Source organism: Coregonus clupeaformis, unplaced genomic scaffold (genome assembly GCF_020615455.1).
Source record: "Coregonus clupeaformis isolate EN_2021a unplaced genomic scaffold, ASM2061545v1 scaf0072, whole genome shotgun sequence".
NCBI classification, from domain to species: Eukaryota; Metazoa; Chordata; class Actinopteri; order Salmoniformes; family Salmonidae; genus Coregonus; species Coregonus clupeaformis.
In genome coordinates, this window is record NW_025533527.1 from 17,501 (window position 1) to 35,093 (window position 17,593).

At 47.3% G+C, this 17,593-nt stretch overlaps 1 protein-coding gene across 1 annotated transcript in view; it reads left to right on the forward strand.

Annotated features, from left to right (window-relative positions):
* Nucleotides 1-596: 596 nt before the first annotated feature.
* LOC121553243 (echinoderm microtubule-associated protein-like 6) overlaps nt 597-17,593 on the forward strand; it is a gene marked incomplete at its 5' end in the record, with an annotated part of 65,194 nt that continues 48,197 nt past the window's right edge. Inside the window, 6 exons of the mRNA XM_045213020.1 lie at nt 597-756; nt 11,993-12,091; nt 12,247-12,315; nt 14,190-14,375; nt 14,797-14,932; nt 17,272-17,473. Coding sequence (XP_045068955.1) covers nt 597-756; nt 11,993-12,091; nt 12,247-12,315; nt 14,190-14,375; nt 14,797-14,932; nt 17,272-17,473 — 852 coding nt within the window. The remainder of the gene's footprint in view (nt 757-11,992; nt 12,092-12,246; nt 12,316-14,189; nt 14,376-14,796; nt 14,933-17,271; nt 17,474-17,593) is intronic.

Below are 17,593 nucleotides of genomic sequence, written 5' to 3' on the forward strand. Positions count from 1 at the left end.
AGAGAGGGAGAGATGGAGGGGAGAGAGAGGGAGAGAGAGTGGGGAGAAAGAGAACAAGGGAGGGAGGTTGGCACCTGGAACTACCAATAACCCACTATGGCATCTATAACCTATGAGTTTCAGATTGTACGCTATTAGACAGAGACGTTATCAGATGAGCTTCATGAGCGAGATGTTACTGGTGCTGTATGTTGAGTGTACTACTACTTCATGAAATACACTTCTAAACATCACCGTGACCTTTGACTTAGGAATAGGGCCGAAAATGTCTAATGGCAAAGTAACAAACACTGTGTATACTGACATCAGTATTAATGTCAACGATGAGTCAAGCACATGGTAACCACTTTTGTAATAAAAGAGAAACGTAGCCTATATCAGGTTTTTGGAGTGCTAAAGCTGGAGTCACTCTGCAACTGAATTACCCAAGACCACTTGCCTGAGTAAGAGTCGGCACGCCCTGTTTAAACCAGAAAGAGCAACAGAATATATACATATTTCATCTGAATTTCATGAGTTTCTTTCAACAGCATTGTGTGGGTATTTCCTGTTGTCTAGCCTAATTCCCTGTTATGTCTCCTCTCCTGTTTCTCCAGCCTTGGCCTTCATCCTGAGAGGTCTCTGGTGGCAACTGGTCAGGTAGGGAAGGAACCCTACATCTGTGTGTGGGACACCTTCAGCGTACAGACCATCTCTGTCCTCAAGGATGGACACTCCCATGGGGTGGCCTGCCTGGCCTTCAGCGCGGATGGACAGGTGAGACACACACACACACACCCGCACACACACACCACAACACACACCAGTTCGAACCGGTTCAGAACTTTATTTTGCTGGTCGGAACACTGGAACGGAATGAAAAGAGTAAGGGTTCTGTTCGGAACAGAACGATAGAAAATAATTTCAGTTCCAACCACGGGTCATAATTCATATTCCCCTGAGATTTCTCCCTGTAATATAATTTGAAATTGTGCCTTATAGCCTACAGTGGGGAAAAAAAGTATTTAGTCAGCCACCAATTGTGCAAGTTCTCCCACTTAAAAAGATGAGAGAGGCCTGTAATTTTCATCATAGGTACACGTCAACTATGACAGACAAAACCAGAAAATCACATTGTAGGATTTTTAATGAATTTATTTGCAAATTATGGTGGAAAATAAGTATTTGGTCAATAACAAAAGTTTCTCAATACTTTGTTATATACCCTTTGTTGGCAATGACACAGGTCAAACGTTTTCTGTAAGTCTTCACAAGGTTTTCACACACTGTTGCTGGTATTTTGGCCCATTCCTCCATGCAGATCTCCTCTAGAGCAGTGATGTTTTGGGGCTGTCGCTGGGCAACACGGACTTTCAACTCCCTCCAAAGATTTTCTATGGGGTTGAGATCTGGAGCCTGGCTAGGCCACTCCAGGACCTTGCAATGCTTCTTACGAAGCCACTCCTTCGTTGCCTGGGTGGTGTGTTTGGGATCATTGTCATGCTGAAAGACCCAGCCACATTTCATCTTCAATGCCCTTGCTGATGGAAGGAGGTTTTCACTCAAAATCTCACGATACATGGCCCCATTCCCGAGTGGCGCAGTGGTCTAAGGCACTGCATCGCAGTGCTAGCTGTGCCACTAGAGATCCTGGTTCGAATCCAGGCTCTGTCGTGGCCGGCCGCAACCGGGAGACCAATGGGGCGGCGCACAATTGGCCCAGCGTCGTCCAGGGTAGGGGAGGGAATGGCCGGCAGGGAGGTAGCTCAGTTGGTAGAGCATGGTGTTTGCAACGCCAGGGTTGTGGGTTCGATTCCCACGGGGGGCCAGTATGAAAAAATAAAAAATAATGTATGCACTAACTGTAAGTCGCTCTGGATAAGAGCGTCTGCTAAATGACGTAAATGTAAATGTAAATGTAATTCATTCTTTCCTTTACACGGATCAGTCGTCCTGGTCCCTTTGCAGAAAAACAGCCCCAAAGCATGATGTTTCCACCCCCATGCTTCACAGTAGGTATGGTGTTCTTTGGATGCAACTCAGCATTCTTTGTCCTACAAACACGACGAGTTGGGTTTTCACCAAAAAGTTATATTTTGGTTTCATCTGACCATATGACATTCTCCCAGTCCTCTTCTGGATCATCCAAATGCACTCTAGCAAACTTCAGACGGGCCTGGACATGTACTGGCTTAAGCAGGGGGACACGTCTGGCACTGCAGGATTTGAGTCCCTGGCGGCGAAGTGTGTTACTGATGGTAGGCTTTGTTACTTTGGTCCCAGCTCTCTGCAGGTCATTCACTAGGTCCCCCCGTGTGGTTCTGGGATTTTTGCTCACCGTTCTTGTGATCATTTTGACCCCACAGGGTGAGATCTTGCATGGAGCCCCAGATCGAGGGAGATTATCAGTGGTCTTGTATGTCTTCCATTTCCTAATAATTGCTCCCACAGTTGATTTCTTCAAACCAAGCTGCTTACCTATTGTAGATTCAGTCTTCCCAGCCTGGTGCAGGTCTACAATTTTGTTTCTGGTGTCCTTTGACAGCTTTTTGGTCTTGGCCATAGTGGAGTTTGGAGTGTGACTGTTTGAGGTTGTGGACAGGTGTCTTTTATACTGATAACAAGTTCAAACAGGTGCCATTAATACAGGTAACGAGTGGAGGACAGAGGAGCCTCTTAAAGAAGAAGTTACAGGTCTGTGAGAGCCAGAAATCTTGCTTGTTTGTAGGTGACCAAATACTTATTTTCCACCATAATTTGCAAATAAATTCATAAAAAATCCTACAATGTGATTTTCTGGAGAAAAAAATTCTCAATTTGTCTGTCATAGTTGACGTGTACCTATGATGAAAATTACAGGCCTCTCTCATCTTTTTAAGTGGGAGAACTTGCACAATTGGTGGCTGACTAAATACTTTTTTTCCCCACTGTATATCACATAGCCTATAGCCATGGGAATGGGATTGTGGTGGTGGGTTGCTGAGAGAAGTGAAGCCTGCTGGGTAACTGTGCAGACTGGGGATGATGTACAGCCCTCTCATTAATCATGTTTACTGGGAGGAATGCTGGGACAGCACCATTCTCCTATGACCTTTAGATTGATGTATGGGGCTCTATGAGAGTCTCCTACAGCAGCAGCATATTGACTTCCCCCTACAAGACCAGTAGGCTACACCCAGGATAGAGGGAGGAGGGGGTGGAGGGAGGGGATGGAGGGAGAAGATGGAGGAAGGGGATGGAGGGAGGGGAATGAGGGAGGGGATGGAGGGAGAAGATCGAGAAAGGGTATGGAAGGAGGGGACGGAGGGAGGGGACTGAGGGAAGGGATGGAGGGAGGGTACGGAGGGAGGGGACGGAGGGAGGGGACTGAGGGAAGGGACGGAGGGAGGGTACGGAAGGAGGGGACTGAGGGAGGGGACGGAGGCAGGGGATGGAGGGAGGGGACGGAGGGAGGGGGTGGAGGGAGGGGGTGGAGGGAGGGGACTGAGGTATGAGATAGAGGGAGGGGACGGAGGGAGGGGACAGAGGGAGGGTACGGAGGGAGGGTACGGAGGGAGGTGATGGAGGCAAGGGACGGAGGGAGGGGACTGAGGGAAGGGACGGAGGGAAGGGACTGATGAGATAGAGGGAGAGGAGGGAGGGAGAGGACTGAGGGAGGGGACGGAGGGAGGTGATGGAGGCAGGGGATGGAGGGAGGGGACTGAGGGAGGGGAGGAAGGGGATGGAGGGAAGGGACGGAGGGAGGGGACGGAGGGATGAGATAGAGGGTGGGGAGGAAGGGGATGGAGGGAGGTGATGGAGGGAGGTGATGGAGGGAGGTGATGGAGGGATGAGATAGAGGGAGGGGAGGAAGGAGATGAGGGAGGTGATGGAGGGAGGTGATGGAGGGATGAGATAGAGGGAGGGGACGGAGGGAGGGGACGGAGGGAGGGGACAGAGGGAGGGTACGGAGGGAGGTGATGGAGGCAAGGGACGGAGGGAGGGGACTGAGGGAAGGGACGGAGGGAAGGGACTGATGAGATAGAGGGAGAGGAGGGAGGGAGAGGACTGAGGGAGGGGACGGAGGGAGGTGATGGAGGCAGGGGATGGAGGGAGGGGACTGAGGGAGGGGAGGAAGGGGATGGAGGGAAGGGACGGAGGGAGGGGACGGAGGGATGAGATAGAGGGAGGGGATGGAGGGAGGTGATGGAGGGAGGTGATGGAGGGATGAGATAGAGGGAGGGGAGGAAGGAGATGGAGGGAGGTGATGGAGGGAGGTGATGGAGGGATGAGATAGAGGGAGGGGAGGAAGGGGATGGAGGGAGGTGATGGAGGGAGGTGATGGAGGGAGGTGATGGAGGGATGAGATAGAGGGAGGGGAGGAAGGGGATGGAGGGAGGTGATGGAGGGATGAGATAGAGGGAGGGGAGGAAGGGGATGGAGGGAAGGGACGGAGGAAGGTGATGGAGGGAGGTGATGGAGGGATGAGATAGAGGGAGGGGAGGAAGGGGATGGAGGGAAGGGACGGGGGAAGGTGATGGAGGGAGGTGATGGAGGGATGAGATAGAGGGAGGGGAGGAAGGGGATGGAGGCAAGGGACGGAGGAAGGTGATGGAGGGAGGTGATGGAGGGAGGGCTGCTGTTGTGGTTGCCTTCATTGTGGTTTTACAGTTGACACATACAATGTCATGTCAGAGGAGGCTGCGGTGGGTGAAGAATGTCTCTCGCTGCTCCCTAAGTAATTGGGTGTTTGGAGGAAGGGAGGGAGGGAGGGAGGGAGGGGAAGGGTCGGTGAGGAGAGCTAGCGCTAATGCAGCTGAGTGTCTGGATGAAGAGAGGAGAGAGGAGAGAGAGAGAGGGGGTTGGTGAGGAGAGCCAGGGCTAATGCTGCCGAGTATCTGGACCAGGGAGGGGCAGCAAACAAGGTTTACCTCAGACCCTTGGTCAATCATAAAGACATTTAGGCCTTGTTATCATATAGCTCCATTCTGAAATGCATTAGATGGCTGTTTTCTTGGAACCCCTGTGTGCACAGCAAGTAAACAACTCTGGATGGATGTGGTGTTTGATTGGGATTTAAATGGATTTGTGGATGAATGGTTGTGGCAAACCACAGATATGACAAAATGTATTCTCTCCCACTGAAATGTATTGATTCATGGAAACACACATTACCTTTCACTGTAATTCAGTTAAGTCATCAGCACAGTAGGTCAACTTACATTTGACATTCATCTCCTCTCTTTTGTACAATTTGTAGAATTGCCTTATATTGGAGCATCTCATCTGAAATATCCCTGACATTTAAGTCTAATAAATGTTTTTACTAGTCATATTTCTTTGTCATCCCACAAATCCCTGTAAAATATTCAGGACGAGTATGCAGGGAGACAGTTGGCACAAATGTTCCTAAATGCCTTGCTCCTTTGTCTCATAAAATGGGTAATTAACAATTAACTTCATGAATGGTGATTGCAGTCAGACTAATTGGAAACAATTTGCATTCCTTTCCTTTCTACAGTGAGCGTGATAAAATATAGCCAGCCTTTTTAGTAGTGTTGTTCAAGGTCTTACTGTATTATCTGCAAATTACTATGCTGCCTGTGAACTGCGTCTCTGCAGCTGTCACATAGAAAAATGATGTCATATGTCCCCTCCCACTGGGCACAAACTGGTTAAATCAAAGTTGTTTTAAAGTAATTTGTCAACGTATTTTGGCGTGGAATCTACGTGGAAAATACATTGGATTTGAAAAAAGTAATCAACGTAAACTGTTATTTTTAGGGTAAAATTTCAACCACAGAATTATGTCATCATGGTAACCAATTTTCAACATAGACAAACCTTGTATAAAATATGTTGAATTTGTACATTTCAAACAATGGGGGTTCCTTGCAAGCCGAAGAACCATCCCAACCGTGAAGCACGGGGGTGGCAGCATCATGCTGTGGGGGTGCTTTGCTGCAGGAGGGACTGGTGCACTTCACAAAATAGATGGCATCATGAGGAAGGAAAATGATGTGGATATATTGAAGCAACATCTCAAGACATCAGTCAGGAAGTTAAAGCTTGGTCGCAAATGGGTCTTCCAAATGGACAATGACCCCAAGCATACTTCCAAAGTTGTGCCAAAATGGCTTAAGGATAACAAAGTCAAGGTATTGGAGTGGCCATCACAAAGCCCTGACCTCAATCCTATAGAACATTTTTGGGCAGAACTGAAAAAGCGTGTGCGAGCAAGGAGGCCTACAAACCTGACTCAGTTACACCAGTTCTGTCAGGAGGAATGGGCCAAAATTCACCCAACTTATTGTGGGAAGCTTGTGGAAGGCTAGCCTGAAACGTTTGACCCAAGTTAAACAATTTAAAGGCAATGCCTCCAAATACTAATTGAGTGTATGTAAACTTTTGACCCACTGGGAATGTGATGAAAGAAATAACAGCTGAAATAAATAATTCTCTCTACTATTATTCTGACATTTCACATTCTTAAAATAAAGTGGTGATCCTAACTGACCTAAGACAGGGAATTTTTACTAGGATTAAATGTCAGGAATTGTGAAAAACTGAGTTTAAATCAAATCAAATCAAATCAAATCAAATCAAATTTTATTGGTCACATGCGCCGAATACAACAGGTGCAGACATTGCAGTGAAATGCTTACTTACAGCCCTTAACCAACAGTGCATTTATTTTAAACAAAAAAAGTAAGAATAAAACAACAACAACAAAAAAGTGTTGAGAAAAAAAGAGCAGAAGTAAAATAAAGTGACAGTAAGGAGGCTATATATACAGTAAAATAAAGTGACAGTAGGGAGGCTATATATACAGGGGGGTACCGTTGCAGAGTCAATGTGCGGGGGCACCGGCTAGTTGAGGTAGTTGAGGTAATATGTACATGTGGGTAGAGTTAAAGTGACTATGCATAAATACTTAACAGAGTAGCAGCAGCGTAAAAAGGATGGGGTGGGGGGGCAGTGCAAATAGTCCGGGTAGCCATGATTAGCTGTTCAGGAGTCTTATGGCTTGGGGGTAGAAGCTGTTGAGAAGTCTTTTGGACCTAGACTTGGCACTCCGGTACCGCTTGCCGTGCGGTAGCAGAGAGAACAGTCTATGACTAGGGTGGCTGGAGTCTTTGACAATTTTGAGGGCCTTCCTCTGACACCGCCTGGTATAGAGGTCCTGGATGGCAGGGGAGCTTTGCCCCAGTGATGTACTGGGCCATACGCACTACCCTCTGTAGTGCCTTGCGGTCAGAGGCCAAGCAGTTGCCATACCAGGCGGTGATGCAACCAGTCAGGATGCTCTCGATGGTGCAGCTGTAGAATTTTTGAGGATCTGAGGACCCATGCCAAATCTTTTTAGTCTCCTGAGGGGGAATAGGCTTTGTCGTGCCCTCTTCACGACTGTCTTGGTGTGTTTGGACCATGATAGTTTGTTGGTGATGTGGACACCAAGGAACTTGAAGCTCTCAACCTGTTCCACTACAGCCCCGTCGATGAGAATGGGGGCGTGCTCAGTCCTCTTTTTTTTCCTGTAGTCCACAATCATCTCCTTTGTCTTGGTCACGTTGAGGGAGAGGTTGTTGTCCTGGCACCACACGGCCAGATCTCTGACCTCCTCCCTATAGGCTGTCTCATCGTTGTCGGTGATCAGGGCCTACCACTGTTGTGTCGTCGGCAAACTTAATGATGGTGTTGGAGTCGTGCCTGGCCATGCAGTCATGGGTGAACAGAGAGTACAGGAGGGGACTGAGCACGCACCCCTGAGGGGCCCCGTGTTGAGGATCAGTGTGGCAGATGTGTTGTTACCTACCCTTACCACCTGGGGGCGGCCCGTCAGGAAGTCCATGATCCAGTTGCAGAGGGAGGTGTTTAGTCCCAGGATCCTTAGCTTAGTGATGAGCTTAGAGGGCACTATGGTGTTGAATGCTGAGCTGTAGTCAATGAATAGCATTCTCACGTAGGTGTTCCTCTTGTCCAGGTGGGAAAGGGCAGTGTGGAGTGCGATAGAGATTGCATCATCTGTGGATCTGTTGGGGCGGTATGCAAATTGGAGTGGGTCTAGGGTTTCTGGGATTATGCTGTTGATGTGAGCCATGACCAGTCTTTCAAAGCACTTCATGGCTACAGACGTCAGTGCTACGGGTCGGTAGTCATTTAGGCAGGTTATCTTAGAGTTCTTGGGCACGGGGACTATGGTGGTCTGCTTGAAACATGTTGGTATTACAGACTCAGTCAGGGACATGTTGAAAATGTCAGTGAAGACACTTGCCAGTTGGTCAGCACATGCTCGGAGTACACGTCCTGGTAATCCGTCTGGCCCTGCGGCCTTGTGAATGTTGACCTGCTTAAAAGTCTTACTCACATCGGCTACGGAGAGCGTGATCAAAATGTATTTGGCTAAGATGTATGTAAACTTCTGACTTCAACTGTAGATTCACTGTTGCTATTGAAGTCATTCTAAAGGGTAGGTTCAACAGAACAAATGAAATGTAACCATAGTCGATAAGGCATATATCACCAATGATACTATTTAGGCCTATATTCATATACGAAGTCATCAACAGCTATTGTTTCAATTCAACCCAGGATTCAACTAAAAATAGACAATACATTATGTCACGTTCATTGAGTACAGGATTGGACCAAGGCGCAGCGTGGAATGCATACATGTTTATTCACTAAGTTAACACATGACAAAACAACAAAAGCAACGTAACGTGGAGCTCACAATGGCTACACACAAACAAAAGTCAAGATCCCACAACATAGGTAGGCAAAACGGCTACCTAAGTATGATCCCCAATCAAAGACAACGGTCGACAGCTGCCTCTGATTGGGAACCACACCCGGCCAACATAGAAATACACAACATAGATATACACATAGAAATTCACACCCTGCCCAAACCAGCTAGAGAAAGGCTTTCAAGGTCAGGGCGTGACAGTACCCCCCCCAAAGGTGCGGACTCCGGCCACAAAACCTAACTTAACAGGGGAGGGTCCGGGTGGGCATCTAGCCTCGGTGGCGGCTCCGGCTCTGGGCGTGACGTCCTCTCCCTTACTGCCTCCCCGTTGCACCCCTGGTCCGGTCTGGACCTCGGCGCGATGCTTCCCCTCTCAGTCCTCCCACGAAGCACCAAGCCCTGTCTGGACCCTGGTGTGGGAGGCCCTGACCCTGGAGAGGGGTTGACGTCTGGTTCTGGAGTGGAGCCGCTGACCGGAGCTGAACTGAACCCCGGTGGAGCGGACTGGACTGGAGCAGCTGACCGGGGCTGGACTAGGCACCGGTAGAGCGGACTACTCTGGCAACGGAGTTGAGCCGCTGACCGGAGCTGGACTGGGCACCGGTGGAGCGGACTGCTCTGGCACCGGAGTGGAGCCGCTGACCGGAGCTGGACTACACACCGGTGGAGCGGACTGCTCTGGCACTGGAGTGGAGCAGCTGACCGAAGCTGGACTGGGCACAGGTGGAGCGGACTGCTCTGGCACTGGAGTGGAGCAGCTGACCGAAGCTGGACTGGGCACAGGTGGAGCGGACTGCTCTGGCACTGGAGTGGAGCAGCTGACCGGAGCAGGACTGGGCACCGGTGGAGCGGACTGCTCTGGCACTGGAGTGGAGCAGCTGACCGGAGCTGGACTGGGCACCGGTGGAGCGGACTGCTCTGGCACTGGAGTGGAGCAGCTGACCGGAGCTGGACTGGGCACCGGTGGAGCGGCCTGCTCTGGCACTGGAGTGGAGCAGCTGACCGGTACTGGACTGGATATACGCACCACTGGTTTGGTGCGAGGAGCAGGCACGGGCCGTGCCGGACTGGAGACAAGCACCACTGGTTTGGTGCGAGGAGCAGGTACGGGCGTACTGGGCTGGCGACACGTACCACTGGTTTGGTGCGGGGAGCAGGTACGGGCCGTACCGGACTGGATACACGCACCACTAGTTTGGTGCGGGGAGTTGGCTCTGCTAAACCTGGCTCCGCCAGCCTCTGCTCTAAGGCCCGAGCTCTCTGCTGCTGGAGGGTTAACTCCTTTCTCAGCTCCTCCTGTTGCCTGGCCAGCTCCTCTCTCCGTGCATCCACTAATTCCTTCTCCCTACGGGCCTCTTGCAGCGCCTCCTTTTGAAGGGAGCTCTCCTGCTCTATCCTCGCTATCAGTCCCCGTAATGTGGTGGCCTCCTCTCTCAAACTGCTGATCCACAGGTCTTGGAGGACCTCTAAAATAGCGGCCTCCTCCTCCACAGTCAGCCCTTTCACGGCCTCCTGCTGCTTCGTCGACCACCCTGTGTGCCCCCCCAATTTTTTTTTCTTGGGGTTGCCTCTCGGATCTCCTTCGTCGTTTCGCATTTTGGAGTCGCCGTCTTTTCTCCCTCGCTGCCTCTGTTTGCTCCCAAGGAAGGCGATCCATACCATCCTGGATCTCTTCCCACGTCCATGATCCTTTTCCTTCCAGTATCTCCTCCCATGTCCAGGATTTTTGCTTTTCCTGGCCACGCTGCTTGGTCCGTATTTGGTGTGATCTTCTGTCACGTCCGTTGAGTACAGGATTGGACCGAGGTGCAGCGTGGAATGCATACATGTTAATTCACTAAGTTAACACACGACAAAACAACAAACGTAACGTGAAGCTCACAATGACTACACACAAACAAGCCAAACAAGAGTCAAGATCCCACAACATAGGTAGGCAAAACGGCTACCTAAGTATGACGGTCGACAGCTGCCTCTGATTGGGAACCACACCCGGCCAACATAGAAATCCACAACATAGATATACACATAGACATTCACACCCTGCCCAAACCAGCTAGAGAAAACAGGCTTTCAAGGTCAGGGCGTGACAACATATAGGCCTAGGGTTTCAAGCTTTGGTTGATTTCAGTTAATAAGTTAACAATTGATATGTTGGATTCACGTCTTCATATCAACCAAAAATCTAAGTTAAAGAATAGGATTAAATCAAATCAAACTGTATTTAAAGTGCATTTAAAGTTTGATTTAGTCATATTCCTTAACTTAGATTTTTGGTTGAAATGGATACTTGAATTCAAAATGTAAATTATTAATTTGTAGACAAACTGGAATTAAAGCCAGACTCAGTGGCGCAGAAGAAACATCTCCTTCAAATGTTGCTATCTGATTGCGTTGACAACCAAACACAATTTAATATCACTTTCGCAATACGGTAAATAGCCTATTAACTTGTTGACAAGTTAACAAATGATATGTTGGATTCACGTCTCCATTACAACCAAAAATGTAAGTAAAATAATAATATTAAGCCAGTGGCTTAGATCTAACTATCCAAGTAGGACATACATCTGCTTTAAATGTTGATATTTGGTTGCATTGTCAACCAAACACAACTCAATATTACTTTTGTAATACGGTAAACAGTCTTCAGGCTATCTTAATGTAACAGTTTTTTTTCAACCTTAAAATGAGTAACACATCCATGGCCACATTTTGAGGTTACTGTAACTATAAAAGTCTTATAATGTAATCATAGAAAGCGTGCATGTCCAAGGTCGCAGGTCTGTGGAAATCTTCACAATTGCTATAATAATCTGCACAGAATCTCCAACAGCATTGATCACTTGCACCATGTACTTTTAATATAATCTCAACTGCAATCCAGGTCATTTGGTTCTGCTATTAAATGAAGCACAGGGATAACACATTAAGTTGTTGTATAAATAAACATAATATCAGACATTGATTTTCCATTGGAATTTGGTTGTGCTTTTAGATGGTTGAAAGCATAGTGATAACACATTGGGGATTCAACAAACTTCTGTCTTTTTGAGTGGGTGAAAATAAATTGAAAACTCATTGATCAACATATCTACCAAATATGACCTAATTCTCCATGTTGAAATGATGTGGTGTGCCCAGTGGGTTGTCATATAAACGAATTGATTATGAAAATATAAACTACATTAATGAATATTTCTTTATCTTCCTCCATTGAATAGAAACAGCCTCCCTCCTTTCTTTGCAGATTAATGGATAGGTTCCCTTTTCTCTCATTCTCAGCGGCTGGCCTCTGTGGGGCTGGATGGCAAAAATACAGTGTGTGTTTGGGACTGGAAGAAAGGAAAGATACTGGCCACTGCGACAGGACATTCAGACAGGGTATGCTGTTGTGTGTACTCTGCGCATGTTTGCATTTGCGTTTGTGTGTTGTGTATTGATTAAGTGTGTATGTGAGTGTACGGTGTGTTTGCGTCTTGACTTTCTGTGTGATTGAGAGGAAATGTGTGTGTGTTATTGGCTTGGCTGTCTTTCAGATCTTCGATGTATCCTGGGATCCCTTTCAGCAGAACCGGCTGGTGAGCTGTGGGGTAAAGCACATCAAGGTGAGCTTCAGAATAACAACACAGTCTGCTCAGTCAATCCATACGCTAAGTCCAAAAATAACTTATGGGGAGCTATCAAAGTTGGCATGGGTTACCCTGATCCAATGCAGCCGGCAGCAGTCTATTTTGAAGTTCTACAACAGGGGTTCCCAACCTCTTTTCAACAGGGCCCCCTTTTTGACATTTGACTGTCCATTTCTTTTGACTTTAGAAGGTCGTAGCTCAGCTTCTGAATGTCATAGAGACAAACCCAATGTACATAAGAGTTGCCTCTTCCTCTGCATTTTACAAATTATTTCTAGCCTAAAGCATTGCAGAGTTAAAAAATACAATAGAACAATCAAGGAACCCCCCCCCCCTATTCTTCAACATGTACGTTTATACGGTTGTTGTTAAAAGTGGAGGAGTAGGTAGGTGCTCTCAGATATCCTGGCAGTAGAATGAGAAAGTGGTGTTAGGGGGACTGGGACATATTGTTTTCATTGGGTCAAAAGCAGTAATCTGGTCTGTCATTCCCCTCCGGAAGGGCTGTCTCCTAGTGTACCCACCCCCCCCCCCACACACACACCCACACACACACCCACACACACACACACACACACACACACACACACACACACACACACTCACACTCACACTCACACACACACACACACACACACACACACACACACACACACACACACACACACACACACACACACACACACAAACTCACACTCACACTCACACTCACACACACACACACACACACACACACACACACACTCCCACACACACTCACACTCACACTCACACAACACTGAACTTACAGAAGAGCCCTCAGTTTACAATAAATATGTACATGGAAATTCCTCACAAAGAGTAGCAATGGATAATCACATTTCTAGTTGTTTTATTTACACTCTTAGAAAAAAAAGGTGCTATCTAGAACCTAAAAGGGTTCTTCAGCTGTCCCCATAGGATAACCTTTTGAAAAAACCTTTCCACAGAGGGTCCTACATGGAACCCAAGAGAGTTCTACCTGGAACCAAAAAGGGTTCTACCAGGAACCAAAAAGGGTTCTCCTATGGGGACAGCCGAATAACCATTTTTTAACTGTTTTATATAGCACCATCTCCAGTTATGGAAGGAGACATACATTTTTGAGTTAATTGTGCCTTCCCAACTAACCGCTGTGAGCTTTATTAGAAACAAGTGCCATGCTATCTGCCCTGAGGTGATCAGGCTGGCTAGCAAATGAACAGCAAATCAACGCATCTCCAAACATACCGTGACAGCAGCTGATCTCTGATCTCTTTCCTTTCCTGTCATTATCCACCTCTCTTTCTCATCTTCTCTTTTATCCACCTCTCTCTGTCCCTCTCCTCCATGACCTGTTTTATCCACCTCTCTCTCTCCCTCTCCTCCATTACCTGTTTTATCCACCTCTCTCTGTCCCTCTCCTCCATGACCTGTTTTATCCACCTCTCTCTCTCCCTCTCATCCATGACCTGTTTTATCCACCTCTCTCTCTACCTCTCCTCCATGACCTGTTTTATCCACCTCTCTCTCTCCCTCTCCTCCATGACCTGTTTTATCCACCTCTCTCTCTCCCTCTCCTCCATGACCTGTTTTATCCACCTCTCTCTCTACCTCTCCTCCATGACCTGTATTATCCACCTCTCTCTCTCCCTCTCCTCCATGACCTGTTTTATCCACCTCTCTCTCTCCCTCTCCTCCATTGTCTGTTTTATCCACCTTTCTATTCACTGCTCCAATTATCGTGCTTCACCTTTCCTTCCTCTACCAATGCCTACTTGTACTTCTCTCTCATTTCCTGTCTCATCTCTCCTTCTCCTTCTTTCACTCCTTCCCCCTCTCCATGTCTCTAGTTCTGGGCTCTTTGCGGGAACGCCTTGACGCCCAAACGGGGGATATTTGGGAAGACAGGGGACCTACAGACCATTCTGTGTGTGGCGTCGGCTAAAGATGATGTCACGTACTCTGGGGCGTTGAATGGGGATATCTACGTGTGGAAAGGACTGAACCTTATGCGCACGGTGCAGGCTGCTCATGGGGTGAGTGAAATACATTTACATTTTACGTCATTTAGCAGACGCTCTTATCCAGAGCGACTTACAGTTACGTCACTCTAATTCTCAACACCCATTGGCTGTACACTTCCAGACATCCAAACTCCCGCTCCGGCTAAACTCAAACATTCTCATGTCTATAATTGTGTACACTCATACACTGCAGAAACTCAATTCCCCTTCTCTCCCTATGAATCCCTTCCCTGAAACCTTTGTAAATCTATAAGGCTTTGAAAAGCATTCAAAATTAGGATTTTGCCCCCTTTTTGTGTCTCCAATACAGAAATAGACTTTTTGACCCGCACTCCATCTGAAATCATATTCCTTTTCAAGTACCTTTTTTCTATGCACAGATGAGTTTGATAATTCCCCTGCCTAAGACTAAAGTTGACTGCATTGTGTGTAGGCTGGGATCTTCAGCATGTATGCCTGTGAGGAGGGCTTCGCCACGGGGGGACGTGACGGCTGTGTCAGGCTCTGGGACGTGGACTTCAAGCCTATCACCAAGATCGACCTTCGGGAGGCTGAGCAGGGGTATAAAGGTAGGCCTGGTTTAACCTCTTAAATGTAAAGGCAAAATTTTGATTTCCGCCTAAATAGACATACCCAAAAGTAACTGCTATAGTATTTATATTAGCCCTCTGATTACAAGACGTGCTGCTCTGTTCTGGACCAGCTGCAGCTTAACTAGGTCTTTCTTTGCAGCACTTGACCACATGACTGGACAATAATCAAGATAAGACCAACTAGAGCCTGCAGGCTTTTTGGAGTGTGGTGTGAAAAAAGTTGAGCATCTCTTTTGATGGAGAGACAGAGGATGCGAGGCAAATCTTTATAAGGAGATCCATCTACGCTCACAGGAATGTGTGTGCACTGTGTTGTCTATAGATTTAAGGGTCAGAGTCCAGGCTTCTGATGCAGGTCGATCCAGACACTCATAGATGTGTACAGGGGTTAACATACCGTAACCAGGGAGTATGTGCAGGTCACTTAAGTCAGTGTGTTCTGCCTAATAGAGACTGATGTGTGTTCAGCTCATTGAGGTCCCTGCCATGGTGTTTTATTAGCCTGTCCCTGTGGATTTATCATTGGCATCTGTTGACTGGGAACAGGACAGACAGAGAGAGAGAGAGAGAGAGAGAGAGAGAGAGAGAGAGAGAGAGAGAGAGAGAGAGAGAGAGAGAGAGAGAGAGAGAGAGAGAGAGAGAGAGAGAGAGAGAGAGAGAGAGAGAGAGAGAGAGAGAGAGAGAGAGAGAGAGAGAGAGAGAGAGAGAGAGAGAGAGAGAGAGAGAGAGAGAGAGAGAGAGAGAGAGAGAGAGAGAGAGAGAGAGAGAGAGAGAGAGATTAGATATGCCACTCATTCATTTCAATCCATCTGAGCCAGAGGAAGCCATGTTAATCCAATCAGACAGAGAAATAAAAGATGGTTGGGTCTGAGAGAGTCTGTGCTGTATGGATGAAACAGAATAAAGGTTTCTAAACCTTTGTGACAGATGACATTTAGTCAACTCCCTGTTTCTTTCTGCTCTGTGCCTCCTGCTAAGTTGAGGAAACCATCAGTGGCACTCATGTATTATCAATGAGTCTCTTTTCACTTCCCTTCCTCTGCTCCTCTGTTCTCCTCTCCTCTGTTCTCCTCTCCTCTGTTCTCCTCTCCTCTGTGCTGAGCTGTGGTTGCCTGGCTGTTTATGGTAGCTAGGGGCTGGTAAAAGCCGAGTAAAGCTGTGTGTCCCTAGCCAGCCTCGGGGGTGGGGAATACTAATATCTGACCTTTCACAGGAAAGTGACAGTTATGAAGGCTGTGGCCTTTCTGAAAGCCCCACAGACACCCTGGGATTAGATACTGGTCTTGTTGGGTGTTTGGTGGCCGTTCAAAGATCTTAGGAAATAAATATTGTAAAATGAATCTTGATTGAGTTTAAATCAATCTTGTCGGTTTGGTCAGTAGGAATGTCATTATGCAAAAAGGATTAATGTGCAACTTTTCCAAACGTAAATTAGTACACCTTCAAAACAGCTTGTGGCTCTAGATTAGAATGTTCTACCAATGATTTTTGTACCGTCTGTATTAAGGGATTTCCAACTTCTGTTCTTGAAAGTTTTGAGTCCCAGTGAAGGTTTGATTCCCAACTGCAGATCAGTTTTAGTGAGAAGACATCTGAGATAAGTAATTACTTTTCAGAAATGGTTATTCCCCCACCGTGTCAAAGCTGAAGTGTATTGTGCAGCCAATTAACTTGAGTTCTCTGGTTGCCAGGTATTTTATGTCCACACAGATTATGAGACTGGTTTCGGTTGCAGGTACTCTTGTTAGCCTATGCATTTGCTGTAGCTGGTTTCTGGTTGCCAGGTACTGTTTTATAATTGTTTTCATATCCTGTGATGTTATTGAGGTTTTGTTATAACAAGAGTCTGGGGATTTGTAGCTGTGCTTCTCCTGACATAATTACAGACTATTTAGTACAGATGACATGCATTAGGTGATGTCTTGCATTGGGTGATGTCTTGCTGATGTCTTGCTTGTTTGAAATGCCATCGCTGTAGCAGCTCAATCTGTTTCTCCCTCTAGAGTTGTCTGCTTCATTTCTCTCTCTTCCCAAATGAAAGTCGACCTGTATCAGCCACACATTCTCCTTCTGCAATTTACTCTGTGAAAAATCGGAACGTTGTCTGAATGTAATAGTTTGTAACTCTTGACTGAAGTGTAAAACACGGTGAAGTGGATTGGATGCTGGAGTATTGAAAGTGATTGGATCCTTCATCACCTGCTGAAGAACGGGTGGGATTGCATTCGACCCACCTTTTTTGTTATACATGACAGAGCATTCATTATTTGTGATGTCCTCTCTCCCACTCTCTCTCTCTTCCCTTTCTCTCTCAGGGCTGTCTATCCGTAGTGTGTGTTGGAGGGCAGACCGTATCCTGGCGGGGACGCAGGACAGTGAGATCTTTGAGGTGATGGTTCGGGACAGAGACAAGCCTCTGCTCATCATTCAGGGTCACTGTGAGGGAGAGCTCTGGGCTCTGGACGTCCACCCCAAGAAACCGCTCGCTGTGACTGGCAGTGACGATCGGTCTGTACGGTCAGTATTAACTCCAGCAGCAATGTAGCTCGTACATCAATTCCCCTAGGAGCATCTTTATAGACCCAGTAGTTATCAGCCAGGCCAACATCCCTGTCCATTCTATTTTAATCCACCACT